The sequence below is a fragment of the Liolophura sinensis genome, chromosome 13, assembly GCF_032854445.1.
Source record: "Liolophura sinensis isolate JHLJ2023 chromosome 13, CUHK_Ljap_v2, whole genome shotgun sequence".
NCBI classification, from domain to species: Eukaryota; Metazoa; Mollusca; class Polyplacophora; order Chitonida; family Chitonidae; genus Liolophura; species Liolophura sinensis.
The window spans coordinates 7,423,954-7,442,055 of NC_088307.1; the positions used below are offsets into that span (position 1 = coordinate 7,423,954).

The 18,102-nt window shown below is 38.2% G+C and overlaps 1 protein-coding gene across 1 annotated transcript; it reads right to left on the bottom strand.

The window, feature by feature from the left end:
• Positions 1-1,226: 1,226 nt before the first annotated feature.
• Positions 1,227-17,526, bottom strand: LOC135480666 (F-box/LRR-repeat protein 6-like). The gene is made up of 11 exons (XM_064760561.1): positions 17,429-17,526; positions 15,842-16,091; positions 14,822-15,517; positions 8,285-8,474; positions 7,691-7,822; positions 6,415-6,537; positions 4,784-4,948; positions 4,474-4,574; positions 3,190-3,358; positions 2,581-2,735; positions 1,227-1,484 (listed from the first exon to the last, which is right to left on the bottom strand). The coding sequence occupies exons 2-11, from the start codon at positions 16,027-16,029 to the stop codon at positions 1,337-1,339; spliced, it is 2,067 nt and encodes a 688-aa protein (XP_064616631.1). The 5' UTR covers positions 16,030-16,091; positions 17,429-17,526; the 3' UTR covers positions 1,227-1,336.
• Positions 17,527-18,102: the final 576 nt, after the last annotated feature.

Genomic DNA, 18,102 nt, shown 5'->3' on the forward strand with positions numbered 1-18,102 from the left:
AAAATGGGGAATTTAGTTGTGGATGAAATTTCAGGTCATTTAGGGTCAATTCTTTGTTCCATGTATAGTAATCTGAATATACTACTCTCTGACCACAATGCCCAGGAAACGGTGAAAGCTACATTTCATGACTGAAGCATGCAAAAGCAAATATAACTGTACATATTCAGTCAGTTTTAATTTCCATGAAATAAAGGACATTCTTTTAGCATTCTAAAAACCATCTCAGAATCTATGTGTTGAAACAGACATTTCTATTCCAGCCGTCAACCAAGATTGACATCCTTCAAATTGTGACTGCAAGCCATACACAAAAAAAGGCTTATCCAGACAAATCACTAAATGACGAGGAGTCTGTGAACCGAGATAAATTTCAAATTGTGGCAATTATGAAACTCAAATGACAGTTAAAGATAACATAAACAGACTTTGGTTTTGCAGCCACAACCAATGCAGCCACATTTTTCCGTTTTCTCCCACAAGACACTGATAAAAACTCAAGTACCAAGCTCCCTGTGTCTTCAAATAGCACAAATGGGATAAATGAAAAATAAAAATACAATTATTTTCTTTCTTTTGATTTTTTTTCTTAATATTAAAAAATTACATTGATTTAAAAATTTTAAATCTTGAGGTGATCTGACAGCCATATCATTGGGCACTACTGATGTCACATCAAATTCAATGACTCGGCACTTTACCCTTTTTTCTGTTTTTAACACTAAAGTATCCAAAACTTATGAATGTTGGAGAGTTTTCCTTTGCTTGACATTGTTAATCATACTGACTTTTCAAAACTCTTAAAAACGAACATACCATCTAACAAACTGATATACAACACTATATTATGTAAATTAACTTAAATAACAGTCAGCTAATCACTTAACACAAATGTTATAAAATATACATTAGCTTTGAAGCATTATTCAAGATATATTTAAATACTACATGTATCTAATACAAAGTCTCTTAAGATTTTATACGTTTTATCAAATTCATTTTCTTTGACACAAACTGAATTTCTGCAACATAGAGGTGTAATCTACACACAGCAACTCTATCTACTACCATCTGTGCCAGCAGCTAAGGTGACATACCAAACAATAGATTTAACTTGTTGATTGGCTGGTTCAACTCCACCAATGAACAGTCACAATAAAAAAAAAAACAAAATTCAAAAAAAAAAAAAAACAATAACAGATACTAACAAAATTCTGTAAGTGCTAATCATTTGCAAGAAGACAACAATTGTAACAGAGAACTGTGATTCACAGAATAAATCCAGCTTGTTGATGTCAGGAAAACAAATACATATCTACAAATAAACAATTTACATCTAACTTTCTTCTTTCTCAAAACTCTCCACTGCCTTCCTCAACTGTTGAAGTTCTTTTCCTTCAAACTCTCGCTTTATCCCGCGCGGTAAGCTGCGACATGACGACAGATTGACTGCCCGCAGACGTGGACAACGGCTCAGAATTGTACTGGAATTGAAAAAAAAAAAATAAAATAAAATAAAATAAAGCAGTGATGTACATTTAGATATATTGCAGTCAAAGCCCTGTCCCACAAAGCTGATTGTTACCAAAATTGCAGCACGTCAAAGACATGTTGCTATGGTTGCTATGGCCATTATGATGGACTTGGCCTACGATTGTTTTGTGGAACAATTTATTTATTTATTTGATTGGTGTTTTAAGCCGTACTCAAGAATATTTCACTTATACGACGGCGGCCAGCATTATGGTGGGTGGAAACCGGGCACAGCCCGGGGGAAACCCACGACCATCCGCAGGTTGCTGGCAGACCTTCCCACTTCCGGCCGGAGAGGAAACCAGCATGAGCTGGACTTGAACTCACAGCGACCGCATTGGTGAGAGGCTCCTGGGTCATTACGCTGCGCTAGCGCGCTAACCGACTGAGCCACGGAGGCCCCCATTTGTGGAACAACACACGGCAGAATTTTAAACACGCTCCAATGAGTTGATTCATAAGTCCATCACTGTTATTTCCATTTTGCGGTTTAATAATGACATTCAGAAACAGAAACAATATCATTTGCATACATGTACTATATTCTCCCCCAAACAAACCTATAAACTACAGTCTTACAGGTTAAATATTTTTCAGTACAGCTTCAAACTCCAATCAGATCAAACAAGTTAATTCAGAGGATGCATATCCCATGCTTTTAAAATGTGCCAAATTTTGGCATGAACCAAGCTGCTATTGGAATTTTATCTGACTGGATAAAAAAGTGAACCTGCACACAAAATTTTATTTATTTACTTATTTATTTGATTCATGTTTCACGCCATACCCAAGAATATTTGACTTACGCAATGGCCGCCAGCATTATGGTGGAAGGAAACTGGATAGAGCCTATGGGAAATCCACTGCCATCCACAGGTTGCTGGCAGACCATCCCAAGTACACAAAATGTTATCAAAATTGGACAATATTTGGAGCAGTGATACATAATGGATATACATGTACAAAGAGACCCATGGTAACATTGCTTGATCTTGATGAAGCATCTTGTGATAAATTCAGTTACACTGACATTGATATAAAGCTGACCTGATGGTTGAACATTCGATGTTCGTCCCCGCCAAATCTAACACCTCCACCCGACACTCGTCTGGGAACTCTGTCAACAGCTCGATGCCTGCGTCCAACACGTTGTCACGGTAACTGTTCCATGACAAATCCAGCTCCACCAAACTGTGACGCCACTGCAATCAGGACCCAAAATCAGCCTTAGTCCGAGGTTTGTCAAAAATCAGATAATATTTGGAACAGTTATTGCATGTAATGTCCAAACCAAAGTGTGACAGACCAAAATTAATATTCCTCGCTATAGCGGAAGTGTTGGGTTTCCCAAAGACTCTGCCCAGTTTCCTTCCACCATAATGCTGACCATCGTCATATAAGGGAAATATCCTTGAGCAAGTTAATCAAATAAACAAATACTTCTATCAGTCATGTGCCCTTTTTAGTATATTACAAAAGAGGAAGCAGGCCAGCTTGGTGAATCACAACAAAAGTGGTAACTGTGTGTGAACCAACTCCCAATAATATATGTACTGCCTCTCAAAGTGAAATTCTCAGGTGCAGTTTATAACGTACAGATAAAAAACAAAAACTACAGTTCCGTAATGCCTTTTTTTTTTTTTTTTTTTTTTTTACCTTCTGCATAACAAGCTCAAATCCAAAGTCTGGTGTGACATGGACATTATTCTGTGCCAGTAGGAGCTGCTCCACGGAAGTGGCTGGGATGTGGATCAGGCTCCGGAAGGAGCAGAATGACCAGCCGCGGATGTCCAGCGTCTTCAGCTCTGTGGAATTCTTCAGGATCCTAAGGAAAGACAAAAATTTGACTTTGTATTGATTTCTTAACTGTTACGAATTGACTGAATGCTGGTGTCAGTCAACATGTGAACGATTGCCGATGTCCATGAAAATAGTCTAACATGTTACTGTTGTCCATTTGAATAACTTGAATAACCACTGCTGTCAATCAAAATGTGAATGACCACCGATGTCCATAAAAATAGTCTAACATGTTCCTGTTGTCCATTTGAATAACTTGAATAACCACTGTTGTCAATCAAAATGTGAACAATCACTGATGTCCATGAAAATAGTCTAACATGTTACTGTTGTCCATTTGAATAACTTGAATAACCACTGCTGTCAATCAAAATGTGATCGATCGCTGATGTCCATGAAAATAGTCTAACATGTTACTGTTGTCCATTTGAATAACTTGAACAACCGCTGATGTCAATTAAAATGTGAACAATCACTGATGTCCATGAAAATAGTCTAACATGTTACTGTTGTCCATTTGAATAACTTGAATAACCACTGCTGTCAATCAAAATGTGATCGATCACCGATGTCCATTAAAACAGTCTAACATGTTACTGTTGTCCATTTGAATAACTTGAATAGCCACTGCTGTCAATCAAAATGTGATCGATCACCGATGTCCATGAAAATAGTCTAACATGTTATAGTCTATTGTATGCATAAGGATTACAGATCAGTGACTTTGTGTGTTATATTATGCCTGTCTGGTTAAAGCTATGTTGACCTCAGTGTGATCACAGCATTTAAGATAGGAGAAATCAAATGGCCAGACTATCATGCTAACATCTACTTATTACTGATATTTGAGAATAATCATTACACGTCAGCAATTTACTTCTTCGTGGATTCTGACCGACTTTAAAATAACCTGAAAGCCTTGGGAAGGATACAAGAGTTGAATGTCCCGGTCAGCACAGAAGCAACTGTTCCTCTTCAGTCGTATGTACGAAGGTCTGACAGCAACCTGCAGATGGTCATGGTTTTCTTTGGTTTCCTCACTTTGTAACAACGCCATTGCATATGTGAAATATTGAGGGAAAAATTCCAATCAGAAATAAAGAAATAAATCATAAAACTAAATGAAGGGAGATAACTCACCTGGACAATGCATCCCCATCCATGGCCAGTCTACAGGTGTTCTTGTTCGTGTTGACGGCAATGCTTAGCTCTTCAAGAGCGGGGAATCCTGGAGATTCGATCTGGAATGCATGAAACATACAAGGGATTAAATGAATGATCAATAGGTGGATACAGACTGGACACTCACATACAATGAGGCGACTTGAGGTGAAACAACACTGAGTTGTACAAAATAACACTAGAGAATTAGTGTTGTCGCCTTTTCATGTGTGACAAGATTGAGGCTTTAAGAACATCATGTGTTAGAGATGTGAGACAGTTGTGTTACCTGCTCTCTCTGGGTGGCCTGACTGGCTCGCACTTTGGAGTTCACAAATCGCAGGGTCTTGAGCTTTCGGCAGCCTTGCTGGAATTTCTCCACATTAAAGGATAGGTAATCAGAAGAGAAAAACACATTGGACACGTCCAGGAGTTCCAGATTTGGGCAGTGTGTCTGAAACATCATTACCAGATCAATTTGATGTACATACATGCAAAACATAAACATGCACAACTTAAACATGCAAAACATAAACATGCAAAACATAAACATGCACAACTGAACATGCACAACATAAACATGCACAACATAAACACGCTCAAGGAGTCCAGGGTCAGATTCTACAAAGAAATTTCTGACATTAAGTCAAAATTTAAAATGCGATCTTAAAGATTATTTTTCAACTTTTATAATGTTAAATTTTACCTTAAGCCAAATGTACATGTATCCAAATTTCAATTTTCGGTACCAAAAACTGGGCTTTGTGGAAAGATTTAAAATTTTGACTTAAGTCAGAAATGGCTTTGTGGAATTGAGACCCAGGTTTTAAACAGCAACTATTTCACTCTAAGAGGTTACACCAGAGTTCCAATCAAATCTTGGCTATTATAGTAATTCGTCAATCTTGCCGCATGTTTGCAAGGTGTTTATTCAAGCATATCCTGAAGGCATTATCCTTTGGTGACAGATAAAAATATATTTTTGTGAAGCCCTGAAACTGGCTAACCCAATTCATGTAGCTCACTCTCCAAAATTACACTAAAAATGCCAATAAATTGCACTACAAGTTGATCTGTCATATATGAAAAGTTTGAGGAATACTGGTACATGAGTTTAGGAATAGCCCAAAATCATTACCTTTTGCAAAAAATAATTTTTTCTGTGCATGTGTTACATGCATTTATAACTAAGTTCCTAAAATTCATAAAGCAGGTCGCATTTTGTCAAACTTTAGAATTATTATAATACTATAATTGTGACAGATACAGTTCTACTATTCACCGGAAGGCAATGATTCAAGCCATCCTTTGTATGTACAGAAAATTTAATTTTATTGGTGAATACGGACTTTTTGCCAAAAATCTGCAGTACAGCCTCTTAAATCTCTTAAATGAAGTCAGGACAGCAAGACAAAACAGGCCTTACAAAATATGATGTTAACAACCAAATCCAGGATTGGACAGTGGATTGAAACAGGGGACAGGTATAAATATGGACACAAGTATAAATATGGACACAAGTATAAATATGGACAGTAGTATAAATATGAACACCAGTATAATTATGGACACAAGTAAAAATATGGATGCAAGGATAAATATGGACTCAAGAAAATACGACATAATGCACATTAAAATTGCAGCTTTGGCCAATGGGTTTATAACATTATGAACAGGACATTAATGAAAAGTACAGTTACATATTTGTGTAGTGAGTCTGAAGTCAAACATTTATCTGAAGTTCTAGAAAATACTCTCAAAAAAATAAAGTGGAAAATCTCCAAATATTCAAAACAGACTACAATAATACTGAAACATTTAATAAGAAACCAGCAGATAAAACAACATTTACAATTGTATAAACACACTCCACATGAACTTTGCATTGAGTTCTTTTGAGATGGAGGTGCAAATACTCACAGAAATACAGTTCAAGACGGAGTTAAATCCCTTGAGTGTGTTATTGCCCAGGGTCAGGTGAGTGACGGAGTTGCCCACTCGTTCTAACAAGTACTTCAGAGACATCTGAGACACAGCTTCAGTCTGCAGCCCAGAGAAACAAAAATACATGTACATGGCAAATTTCTGGCTCATTTATTTATTTATTTAAAAACAGGGTTAAATGACAAGGTTCGAGATAGTCTGACTGGCTTTTCCTCAATTGTACAAAAAATTGCATTGTATTAAAAACGCTGTTGAAAGTTTCAGAGAACAGTACGAAAAAAAGACTGCTGTCATTTCTAATTTTGTTCATGCAAGAACACTTGGTGTCACCCATCGCTGACAAATGATGCCCATAACACCATTCCTACATATCAGCTTTACCTGACGTCATATCTGCCGGATTCATCATCAAACGAGGACTGTTACCAAAATTTTATGGAAACTGCCAAAGATTTTGTTTTCGAGGGCTCTTCACTTAAAAGGCTGAAATAGGGTATTCATCATATACATCGATTTGAGTCTTTGATTTATTTATTTATTTGATTAGTGTTTTACGCCGTACTCAAGTATATTTCACTTATATGACGGCGGCCAGCATTATGGTGGGAGGAAACCGGGAAGAGCCTTTGGGAAACCCACGACAATTTGCAGGTTGCTGCCAGACCTCCCCACGCACGGCCGGAGAGGAAGACAGCATGAGCTGGACGAACTTGCAGCGACGGCATTGGTGAAAGGCTCCTGGAGATGATTTGAGCCTTTGAGCCCTTGTGTTAGATGTGTTTCACAGGGTGTCCTTAATATCATTTTAATATTTCCACCTGGTTTCTCTTGGGTCTGAAATAACACTTAAATTGCCAAAGTTGCCACATAAAGCGACAAACTTTTGTGTCAAAAGCAAGAAATTCCAGACAGTTGAGGTTCAAGACAGGGGACGCGTTTAACAACACAATATCTTTTTTCCCCACAATTTTATCTCAAAATCCTGTTTCCTCATCTTTTTTTTTCACTCTTCATTCTATGTATATTTCATGTACATGTGTTAAAATTCATAAGATAAAAAATGTATCATAAAATTTTGTTTCACTCTGTTTATATAATGTACAGGCACTTTATACAAGTAATACATTTAGTTTCATACAGTTTACAGAAAGACATGTCAGTCGCTTTAATAGTAACCAGACCAAAATCGGTTATACTCTACAAGACCTTTGCCACCAGGGTGTTAATACAGGGTACATCTGTCTGAACTTACCGAAGTCGCTGAGAGGTCAATTTTCGCCAAACAGGGGCAGTTGTCAGCCAAAACCTGAACCGCCCGGGATGTGATTTTAGGGCAGTGTGACAAGTTGATACTCGACAGCTTTGGGCAGTTCTCTGCCAGTGACTAAAAAATAAGTAAACTAATGTGTTTAAGTCTTAAGAGCACATTTCAGGTGAAGAAAGGTGACAATTTTCAACATCATCTTTGTTCATTTCATATGCGAAATACATAAAAGGCCAGAACTAGATTAGGCGACACCAGATTTATTTTTGTGATTTTATGGGCAAGCCGACACGAAAAAAATCCAAGTGGAATAAAAATAATATTTTTATACCCTAAACCTTTTTGTTGTGTGTGATCTTAACATTCTTACATGGTTTTCCTGTTTTTCAAGGCTTTTCAATCAAATAAATATGTCTTTAACAGTCCACTTTTCCCACAAATTAGTTTTTTTTTTACTTTGATACCCACTGAAGACATCTGAAAAATATATTCTGCCCATAAAACAAACTGTTAAATTTGTGTGGCCTTACCATACACTAAACCAAAGTAAACATTTCATTTCACTGATTTGTCCTGCCTTACCTTGATGCCATTGTAGGTTAGTAGCTTCCAGCCGTTAAGCTGTATGTCAGTGCAGAGCGGGATGCGGTGTGTACTCAGCCAAGTCAGGTACCGCTCTTGACTCTTGATCCAGCCATAGGACAGGTCCACGCGTAACCACAGCTGAGAGTTACAGCTTGTGTTGTACCACAGCCTACATACACGCGCAGCTCTGCAGCAAATACACAGAAAGTGAAAGTGAAAGTAACAACTGTGAAAAATGAAAATGTTACAGGATAGCATCGTTGATAGGGACAAAGCTGGAACAAAGTGAAAATTAGTATGTATTGGTAGAATTTGTCTTCTTTGGGAGACTTCAGGTCAAATGCACCAGATTTTGCAAAGTGTGAAGCTTTTCTTGGAGTTCAGGTTGAATTGTACATGTATGAAGTTTTGTGATAAAAGATAGTTTGATAAAAGTAATATAAGCTGATTTTTAACCCTATATACACTGTATAGAGCTTTGGGCACCACTAGCTTTGGTGATATCGTCAGAAAAAAAATGCTTAACCACAAATAATTGGTTTGTTTTGTTAGAAATTATTCCTATATGGCACCACTTATCACTCAGGATGAAATTATCAAGAAAAAAATTTAAGGTTTTCATTCCAAACTTTAAAAGTGACACTGAGACCATGCATAATAAAATGTTATAACATGCAACTCAAATGACACTTTCTGAGTGAGTGAGTGCTTAGGGTTTAACGTCGTACTTAACAAACAATTTTTCAGTCATATGACGAGGAAGGAGTCCTTAGAGCGTGAGTACATGTATTAAATGTGCCTTCTCGTTGCAGGACAGATTTCCATCGCTCCTTTACCTAATGCTACTTACTGAAGGCAAGTAAGCCACCCCACCCAAGCCTTTATGCTGATACAGGTCACCCCCCAGTCGTTGCACTATCCCCTTAATGCTGAACGCCAAGCGAGGAAGCGAGGAAACCCTTTTAAGGTCTTAGGTGTGACGCCACCAAGAAATGACCCTGGATCTACCGCCCCAGAAGCAGACACTCTACCAACTGAGCTGGTAAACGCCTGACCAACAGAGTGGATGAATCCTTGGTATTTAAGGTCGTACTTAACAATTTTTCAGTCATATGAAGATGACGAGTCATTAGGTGTGCGTACATATACTGCGTCTTCTTGTGGTTGGCCGAGTTCATAACGCCAAAGTGCTGTCACTACTGAAGTACCATGCTGAAGACATCAGACTTGACACCCAATCCAGTTACATTATAAATACTAACACCAGGCCAACCAGAGCCAGGTCAGGAGTTTAGGAGCAAAAACATCTTCCAAACTAAAGTAGCTCTAGATCGTGCCCTGTCTATTTAATAATTCTGTTGTATATTCAATTGTCTCTGACAAACAATGTGAAACCCCATGGCCAAACCAACAAAAAAAAAAGTGCTAAAACAGTCCACAGTGGCCTAAAAACCATAAATGACCTACAATTTCGCTCACAAAACTGCATTTTTAAAGGCCACGAAATGTCATAAAATATTATTTTTGGTACTGAAACTTTTCCAGTAGAATATCATTGTATGTACCCAGCAAACCTCAGAACACCTTTCTAAAGTCAAGAGAACTCTCAGAATCAGGAAAAATGGGCAAGTTAGTCATTGACGAAATTAATGGTCATTTGGGGCACATGTAATAATCTATTAAGAATCTGCATAATGTTATCCCATTGGTTCTTTACCTGTCGTCTTAATTACATGTACCTATGCAAAGAAGGTTATAATTTTGCCACACTTCTTTGTTTGTACCTCTGTCTGTCTGTCTGTCTGTTGGCAACTTTATGGGTAAATGTGAGACACTACTAAATCTATTATTAAAGGTACTTGGATGAAATTAAATCTGGAGCATGCCCTGGCTTTGGGCCAATAACCACTCCAGTAAGGTTTGCTGGTGAAGTGGATCTTGATCCGCAGCCAGGATTTTTTTTAAACGATTCTTCATCACACCAGATGTCAGTTTACAGAAAAAGATATCCACACAGAGATTTTGATTAAACACAAATGCAGAGTGCAGTCCCTTTGTCTGTAGTGGGAGATTTGTACATTTAAAACTCTTATCTGTGATTAACAGATTATTTGTACACTTGCAAGCCTTTACATTCCTGAAACAAAATGTAGGCGTGTTAAGCACAATGAAGAAAGTGAGGTATACAAATAATTAAGATGTGTCAATCACACTCCCGATCTTCTACAAGGGGTGTGATAATCAAATACCAGCTTAATCATGAAAACAAGGGCCTGCCATACACTGGTTGGTGACTACATGCACCTTAAGCTATTCTGGACAGTTTGACTGAGGTCTGGAGAGACCGACACAAAAAAGGCAATACAGCTGAGTTCTTTGAAAGTGCAACACCCCTGATCTGGAAGTCTTGTCACAAAACAAGGCTTAATAACTTCCCTAATTTCTCAACCTTTTCGCATATGGAAGAGCAGCTTTCAGTGCAATTTATGCACATTTTTAATTACGCTTCCAAGCTTTGCTTGGAAGACAAGTGTTCTTGCTCAGATTATTTTTTTTCTTCTCTGACAAATGTTTTTTTCATTTGCAAGAAAACTGCACGTCACACTGGTTAACTTTCTACACATGCTCATTACCAAATCGCTTGGGCTACCTGCTGGAGTATCAAACTTTACCCACCTGTGAACCAATTATGGGCCATGTTGGAGAAATTTGAAAATCGAAGAAAAACTTCTTCTCCAGAAGTGCTGATCTGATGGCATTGAAAATTGATATGCATGTACAAGCCTACTAGGAGTATCAGGATTGGAAATTTTATACAAATCGGCTGAGAAATGTGGAAACTCACTATTGGTTGTATTAGTCACGTGATGATCTGTTATGGAATTTTGAAAAAAAAAAAAGATAGCAATCAGATGTAATCTGACTTGCTGATAAGAATCTTGGTTTTAGTTTTTTCCTATGATGTATAGTTTTTCTTCAAATTGCAATTAAAGCTAATTTTAGTGTCATTTTTCAAATGTCATGTGACTGTTCACCACAATAGCTATGAAGCTGAAACCTGGTTAGTAGATAGATCAACTACAGATCTTCATTTTTGACTGCTAGAACCACAGAGCTAGGACAGATAGGTTTGCCATTAAAATGCGTTTAAAAACTTGTTATTTTTATTTACAGTCAGCTCTTAAAATTGCAATATCTACAAAATCAGTAAAAACAAACTTGGCAGTTTTAATAACGAACATATGAAGCAGCTTTTGACGTCTTGTGCTGTTGGGCTAGTCACAAAATTTAGCAGCCATTTTGAATTTTACTGTTAAGCCTAAACTGTAAAACGGCTAATGATCTTTAGATGAAATTCCACTTGCAAGTTTTGGGTGGATCGCCTTACCTATATTGTAAAAAAAAATGTTTGTTTGATATACAAGTTGTACTGTAAATAAACAATGAAATTAGCTAAAAAGTAGGTCAAGTCTAAAAACTGCTTAAAATGATTAAATAAGAATTAAAATGATTTAATAAGAATCTGTAAGAATATTTCTGTACATGGTATAGTTTTCAGATTATGGCCAAGAAACCATCTAGAAAATGAAGTATGACATAAAACCCAGCAGTGTACATACATAGAGGAACTGACAGAATCTCTCATTCAAATAACACAAGAGCTTCACTGTACACTGCTGGTTACAGGATATGCATTCTAGTTCTGTCTGGCCACAGGAGCAGTAGATCAAAGAAACAATCTCTCTATACATGTGGCCCAGCACTGCTATTTGAGAGCAATGTTGTTTTTTTTCTCTTTCTCTTCACTGTCTTTCACCACAGCCCAAATGAACACTGTCCCTAGCAGTCACCGGTTCAAATCCAGTTCATTCCTGCCAATTTTTGTTCTCTTTTTTTTGCTTCAATTACCATGACATTATTAGGCACCAGACTACCAGTCCTAGCAATCCAGTCTACTCCTTACCATGCCTACCAAATTCATTTTGGTTATATGGACACTATGGTTCATTTGTGGGAGACAGTGATGTCAGGCATTGCTGAAGTAGTTTTGCTTTCATTGAAAATACGAGCTCTGGTTTCGCCACAGTATTTGCAATTCAGTCGTTCAGAGAGTTCATAGTCTAATACAGATTACGTCTATAATTTATTGCTCGTGTTAGAGAAACCTGGGGTCTTTTCAGTGGAGCAAAGAATTGATAGATTTGAACAGTCTGTGGTGAAGAAAATGCAAAGTTTTGGAAAGTGGACACCAAAAGCTGTGTTCACAGACCACTTGGAAGCCGTGTAACTGCATGCAGTTCTAGTTTTTGAAAGGCAAACTTACACTGGTTGGGCTGGTCAATTTCAGGGCTTCACAAAAAGTATAAATTATCAGTTTACATAGAATAATGCCTTCAAAACATGCTTGAATAAACACTTTGCAAACATGCGAACAAGTTGAAGAGTTACTGTAAATTTGGATCCAAACTATTCATGTAGCTCTAGCCTCATACCCCTACTTAATACTACATGTAGCTATGACATACCCAGTGTTGCATTTAGCCTCATACCCCTACTTAATACTACATGTAGTTATGACATACCCAGTGTTGCATTTTGTGTCATACCCCTACTTAATACTACATGTAGTTATGACATACCCAGTGTTGCATTTTGTGTCATACCCCTACTTAATACTACATGTAGCTATGACATACCCAGTGTTGCATTTTGTGTCATACCCCTACTTAATACTACATGTAGCTATGACATACCCAGTGTTGCATTTTGTGTCATACCCCTACTTAATACTACATGTAGTTATGACATACCCAGTGTTGCATTTTGTGTCATACCCCTACTTAATACTACATGTAGTTATGACATACCCAGTGTTGCATTTTGTGCCATGTTCTTGCACTCTTCTAGCACCCTTCATTCATGTCATTAATTTATCTATTTGATTGATGTTTTAGGCCATACTCAAGAATATTTCACTTATACAACGGCAGCCAACATTGTGGTGGGAGGAAACCAGGCAGAGCCCTGGGGAAATCCAAGACTATCCACAGGTTGCTGCAAGACCTTTCCACATACAAAGAGGAAACCAGCATAAGCTGTGCTTGAACTCAAAGTGACCTTGTTGGTGAGAGGCTCCTGGGTCATTGCGCTGCGCTTACGTGCTAACCCCCTTAGCCACTCAGGCCCACCTCATGCTATTAAGACTGAATGGCTGATGTTAAAAGACAGAATGTCAAAAATTTAACTGACAAACCAACAAAATGGCAAACCAACAGAATGGCAAACCAACTAATAGAGTTCCTTTAACAGTTGCATCTGAATGTAAATGCAATCCTCATATACAAAGACAAATTTACAGAATGAAAAAAATGGGCAAGTAAAAGGTTGAACAAATTTTGCAAATAAAATTTTCTGAGTACAATTCAAAAGAAAAATTGTTAGTTATGTGAGTGCTGCTGATTTCAGATTTTTGTTAGTGGAGGAAACTGTGCAGAAAACTGTGACTCCCTATCATGCGTTAAAAAAGTACGGCAAATAACCAAAAATTTCACCAAAAACGTGCATGTTTCGGGGGAATATGATAAAATAGTACTTTTTGAGCTGAAACTAAGAAACTAAGGATCATATCCTACACTGCAAAATAAATCTCAAAACAGCTTTGTAGGATCAGTATTATTCTCAGAATCGGTCAAAATGTTCAACAATTAATAGCTCAGTCTTCAACTGTTCCATTTTTCTCATATTGCTGACATATTCAAATATACCCTAGATGACCATAACTTTCATCCATGATGATTAAAATTGCCTGTTTTTCTGGTTTCTGAGAGTTCTATTGATTTTAGAAAAGTGCTTTAAGGTTTGCTTGGAACATGGGATGATAATCTGTTGTCAGCACCAAAAATAATATTTTAGGGACGTTTATTTGCCTCTAAAATGTGAAAAATGGGCAAGTTAGTCATTGACGAAATTAATGGTCAATTAGGGTACATGTAATAATCTATTAAGAATCTGCAAAATGTTATCCCATTGGTTCTTTACCTGTCGTCTTAATTACAAGTACCTATGCAAAGAAGGTTATAATTTTGCCATGCTTACTTGTCTGTCCCTCTGTCTGTCTGTCTGTCTGTCTGTCGGTCTGTTGGCAACTTTATGGGTAAATGTGAGACACTACTAAATCTATTATTAAAGGTACTTGGATGAAATTAAATCTGGAGCATGCCCTGGCTTTGGGCCAATAACCACTCCAGTAAGGTTTGCTGGTGAAGTGGATCTTGATCCGCAGCCAGGATTTTTTTTAAACGATTCTTCATCACAACAGATGTCAGTTTACAGAAAAAGATATCCACACAGAGATTTTGATAAAACACAAATGCAGAGTGCAGTCCCTTTGTCTGTAGTGGGAGATTTGTACATTTAGAACTCTTATCTGTGATTAACAGATGACTTGTACACTTGCAAGTCTTTACGTTCTCTAAAAAATGCAATTTTGTGGGCGGAACTTCAGGACATTTTGGGTATATAGTATCCACTGACCTGCATAGGAATGGCACAGCTCCCTCGGTAGATACAACCATCTGGAATATTTTGAGCAAAATTTCAGGGGGTACGACTTGTGCAGCACTCAAGCCTTTCTTCCCCACAACCACACTGGTGTCCTTGTTGTGCTTACTATCCTGCTTCTTAGTCTTGTGATCTTCCGAACTAGTCCTTTTTTCTTTACTCCGTTTTTTCTTTTTTGGCACAGGTCCATCGCCAAGATGTTTTGAGCGTCTCTTTTTCTTGTGCTTACTCTTGTCTCCCTTGCTTTTCCTCTTCAGTAAGAGGAGGGGAGAAGGGCTGCTCTGTGCAGATTCTACACAACTCGATGAGGTTTCACTAAAACCACTTTCTAACTGACTATGTACAGCAGATGAAGTACAAAGATGATTGGACGCTTCTCCATGATTATCATTGGATGATGACGACAGCAATGAATCATGGGTAATGTCTGATTGACCAATGACAGGTGTTTTCTTAAATTTTGTACTTTCTGATACATGACTACCAGGAGGGGGTTTAACAACAGTTGATGTTACATCTAAGTTTTTATTCAAAGTACTCTCTGATATGATAGTTGACTCGATGATGGTGTCTGAACTGTCGCTATGGAAACTGTCACTGTCACTGCCACTGCTCTCTACGGAACTCCGTCCTCGTTTGAGCTTTGCCTTCAAGCCTTTGCGGGGTTTTCTGGAAGGAGAGAAAGAAAGGTTGTAAGGTACCTAAAAACCAGATATTGTTTTTGTTTGGTGTTTATTCTGCCAACTACCCTGATGATTTCCTAGGCGTTAATTTCTTAGGTGCTTAAAAGATGCTGGTGGATTCAGTTCAGTGACATTTTCCTAGAGCAGTCATTTTTGTTAGGCAGGCCCTAACTCAGGGCTTAAAGATTGCCCGTCAAAAACATCCAACCCACCCTCACCACACGTACGTACAGCCCACTGTGGATATGGCTCCACTGCCCCTGTACAAAGAACATTATGGAAAATGAAAAATTTGAATATGACCACTCACTTTGCTGGAGGTTTTGTTTTGGCACTGACATCTGCAGTATCAGGTTTACTGTCCTCTGTTGGATGATAGTCCGAGTCATCTGAATCATCTGAGGGCCACTCCTCTCCAGGTCTCACACCAAACGAAAACAATATCTGGTTTTTAGGATCCTTACGGTACCCTAGAATGCCCTTCTCAAGTTTTGACATCTTCACAATAAGTGTCTGGCATCAGTATTTGCATTTATTATCCTGAGAAAATTACCCAATACCTGAGAAAGAAAACAAGCGACATTTATTTAAATTTATTTATTTATTTCACTGGGGTTTAATGATGAACTCAAGAATAGTTAAATTATAAGACTGAGGTCAGGTTTATAGGTTTTTTTTTTTTTTTTTTTTTTTTTGATGTTTTATGCCGTACTCAAGAATATTTCACTTATACGACGGCGGCCAGCATTATGGTGGGTGGAAACCGGGCACAGCCCGGGGGAAACCCACGACCATCCACAGGTTGCTGACAGACCTTCCCACTTACGGCCGGAGAGGAAGCCAGCACGAGCTGGACTTGAACTCACAGCGACCGCATTGGTGAGAGGCTCCTGGGTCATTACGCTGCGCTAGTGCGCTAACCGACTTAGCCACGGAGGCCCCAGGTTTATAGGTGGAGGGTTAGCAGGGGAACATAACAAATCTTCGGACTTAATTTATGTACTCTTGATAGGCGTTTTAAGCTGTACTCAAAAGTAGTTCACTTGTATCATGACTGTTAGTGTAACAACGGGAGGAAACAGGACAAACCCATGGGAAACCCACGACCATCTCTAGGCTGCTGGTAGACTTTCCCATGTACAACCGAAAAGGAAGCCAGCATAAGCTGGTCTTAAACGCATGATGATTGCATTGCTGAGAGACTTCAAAGGCTAGCACGATAACGACTTGGCCTTCCTCACTTGAAGCTACATGTGTGTTCAAACCAGTCTAGATACACTACAAACTACACTCAATGTGGTTTTTGAATCTTAAGTTTTGATTTTTGATTTTTGCATTTTACCTGTTTATTAAAAAGCTCAGTTTCGTTTTCCTTCTGATTTTGGAATGGCTGTTGTTAACCTTCTCATGTCGAAAGCCATAACTGACAGAGGTCTGTTTGTCTAAATGGCCAATTTCGCATTCATGCATTTCTTTATTGAAAGAGCATGCCAAAGACAGCAGAAATGACAAAAGAGGATGTCAAAACATAATACGTCTGTTGAAAACAAACAAGGTTAGGTTCAAGATTTCATAGTTTAATTTGACTTGTCTGGTGCAGCAAGGTTAAAATATCAAATAACCTGATTTGATTCCAACCAAGGCTAATTCAATCCATGAATATGAACATCAAGGAATGGCATCTTTGTAATACCAGAACAAGTGTTTCGCCTTGTCTATGTCATAGAGGACGGCTATGGCTGTTGTGTTGCTGTGTTATGTTGTTGTTGACATTTCCAGTAGTTGATCAATCCGTAAAAAAAAAAAACGTTTCAGATGAGATCCATACGTCAAACTATGAAGACATCATGGTCATTCGAAATGCACATTAAGTTATGGTTATGTATACTGTACTTACCTGCACACGTGACAACACGTCTCAAGTCGCCTCACTAAGAAAACTAACTCTCAAACCGCCAATAATCATCTCAAAGTCTGCACTTAGCTTCCCTCCATGCTGGCAACCTTGACCTATATCACTGAAACATTGTACTTCCGGGTTACCCGCCCACTTCCGGGTTAGTGTGCATTGGCAGGGAGAGCGGTAAATCCAACTAGTGACATATTTTGGAGCCTTACTCATTTTTTTATAGCCATTCTTTGTTGATTATATTCTCAGAACAGTGTTAAAGATACGCATCATTTCCGTTTCACGTCTGTTTTGTTTCCAGGAGAATAATTATTTACTTTGCAGTCTGTGGTGCGTTGTCAACAGACTTGTATTTTTGCTGTTACTCGTGTTACTAGTGTTACTGGTAATGATCCAAGTTAATCATGGTGGATGTGGTGTGAATTTACATGATAAAGAGGATGTCTAGACACAGAAGAATAAGTTGTTTGTAGATGATGTAGTTGAAGATGCCCTGACACATTTCATACACAGTGACAATTCAGTTAGATGGACCAGAAGCTAGAGACCACGTGATTTCCTTAGTAACAAAAGGCAAGGGTGAAGAAAACGGTCCTTCCAACGTTATTGCATAGGAAAATGCCTATTTTTGAATCGTTGTCAGCACTCCTGTATCCGTTGGA

Coding starts and splice junctions, on each gene's coding strand:
- LOC135480666 (XM_064760561.1), bottom strand. CDS start 16,029: ATGTCAAAACTTGAGAAGGGCATTCTAGGGTACCGTAAGGATCCTAAA. Junction 6,538..7,690: donor TTGACCTCTCAGCGACTTCG/GTAAGTTCAGAC, acceptor TCTGGGCTGCAG/ACTGAAGCTGTGTCTCAGAT. Junction 3,359..4,473: donor GATGGGGATGCATTGTCCAG/GTGAGTTATCTC, acceptor GTCTTTCCTTAG/GATCCTGAAGAATTCCACAG.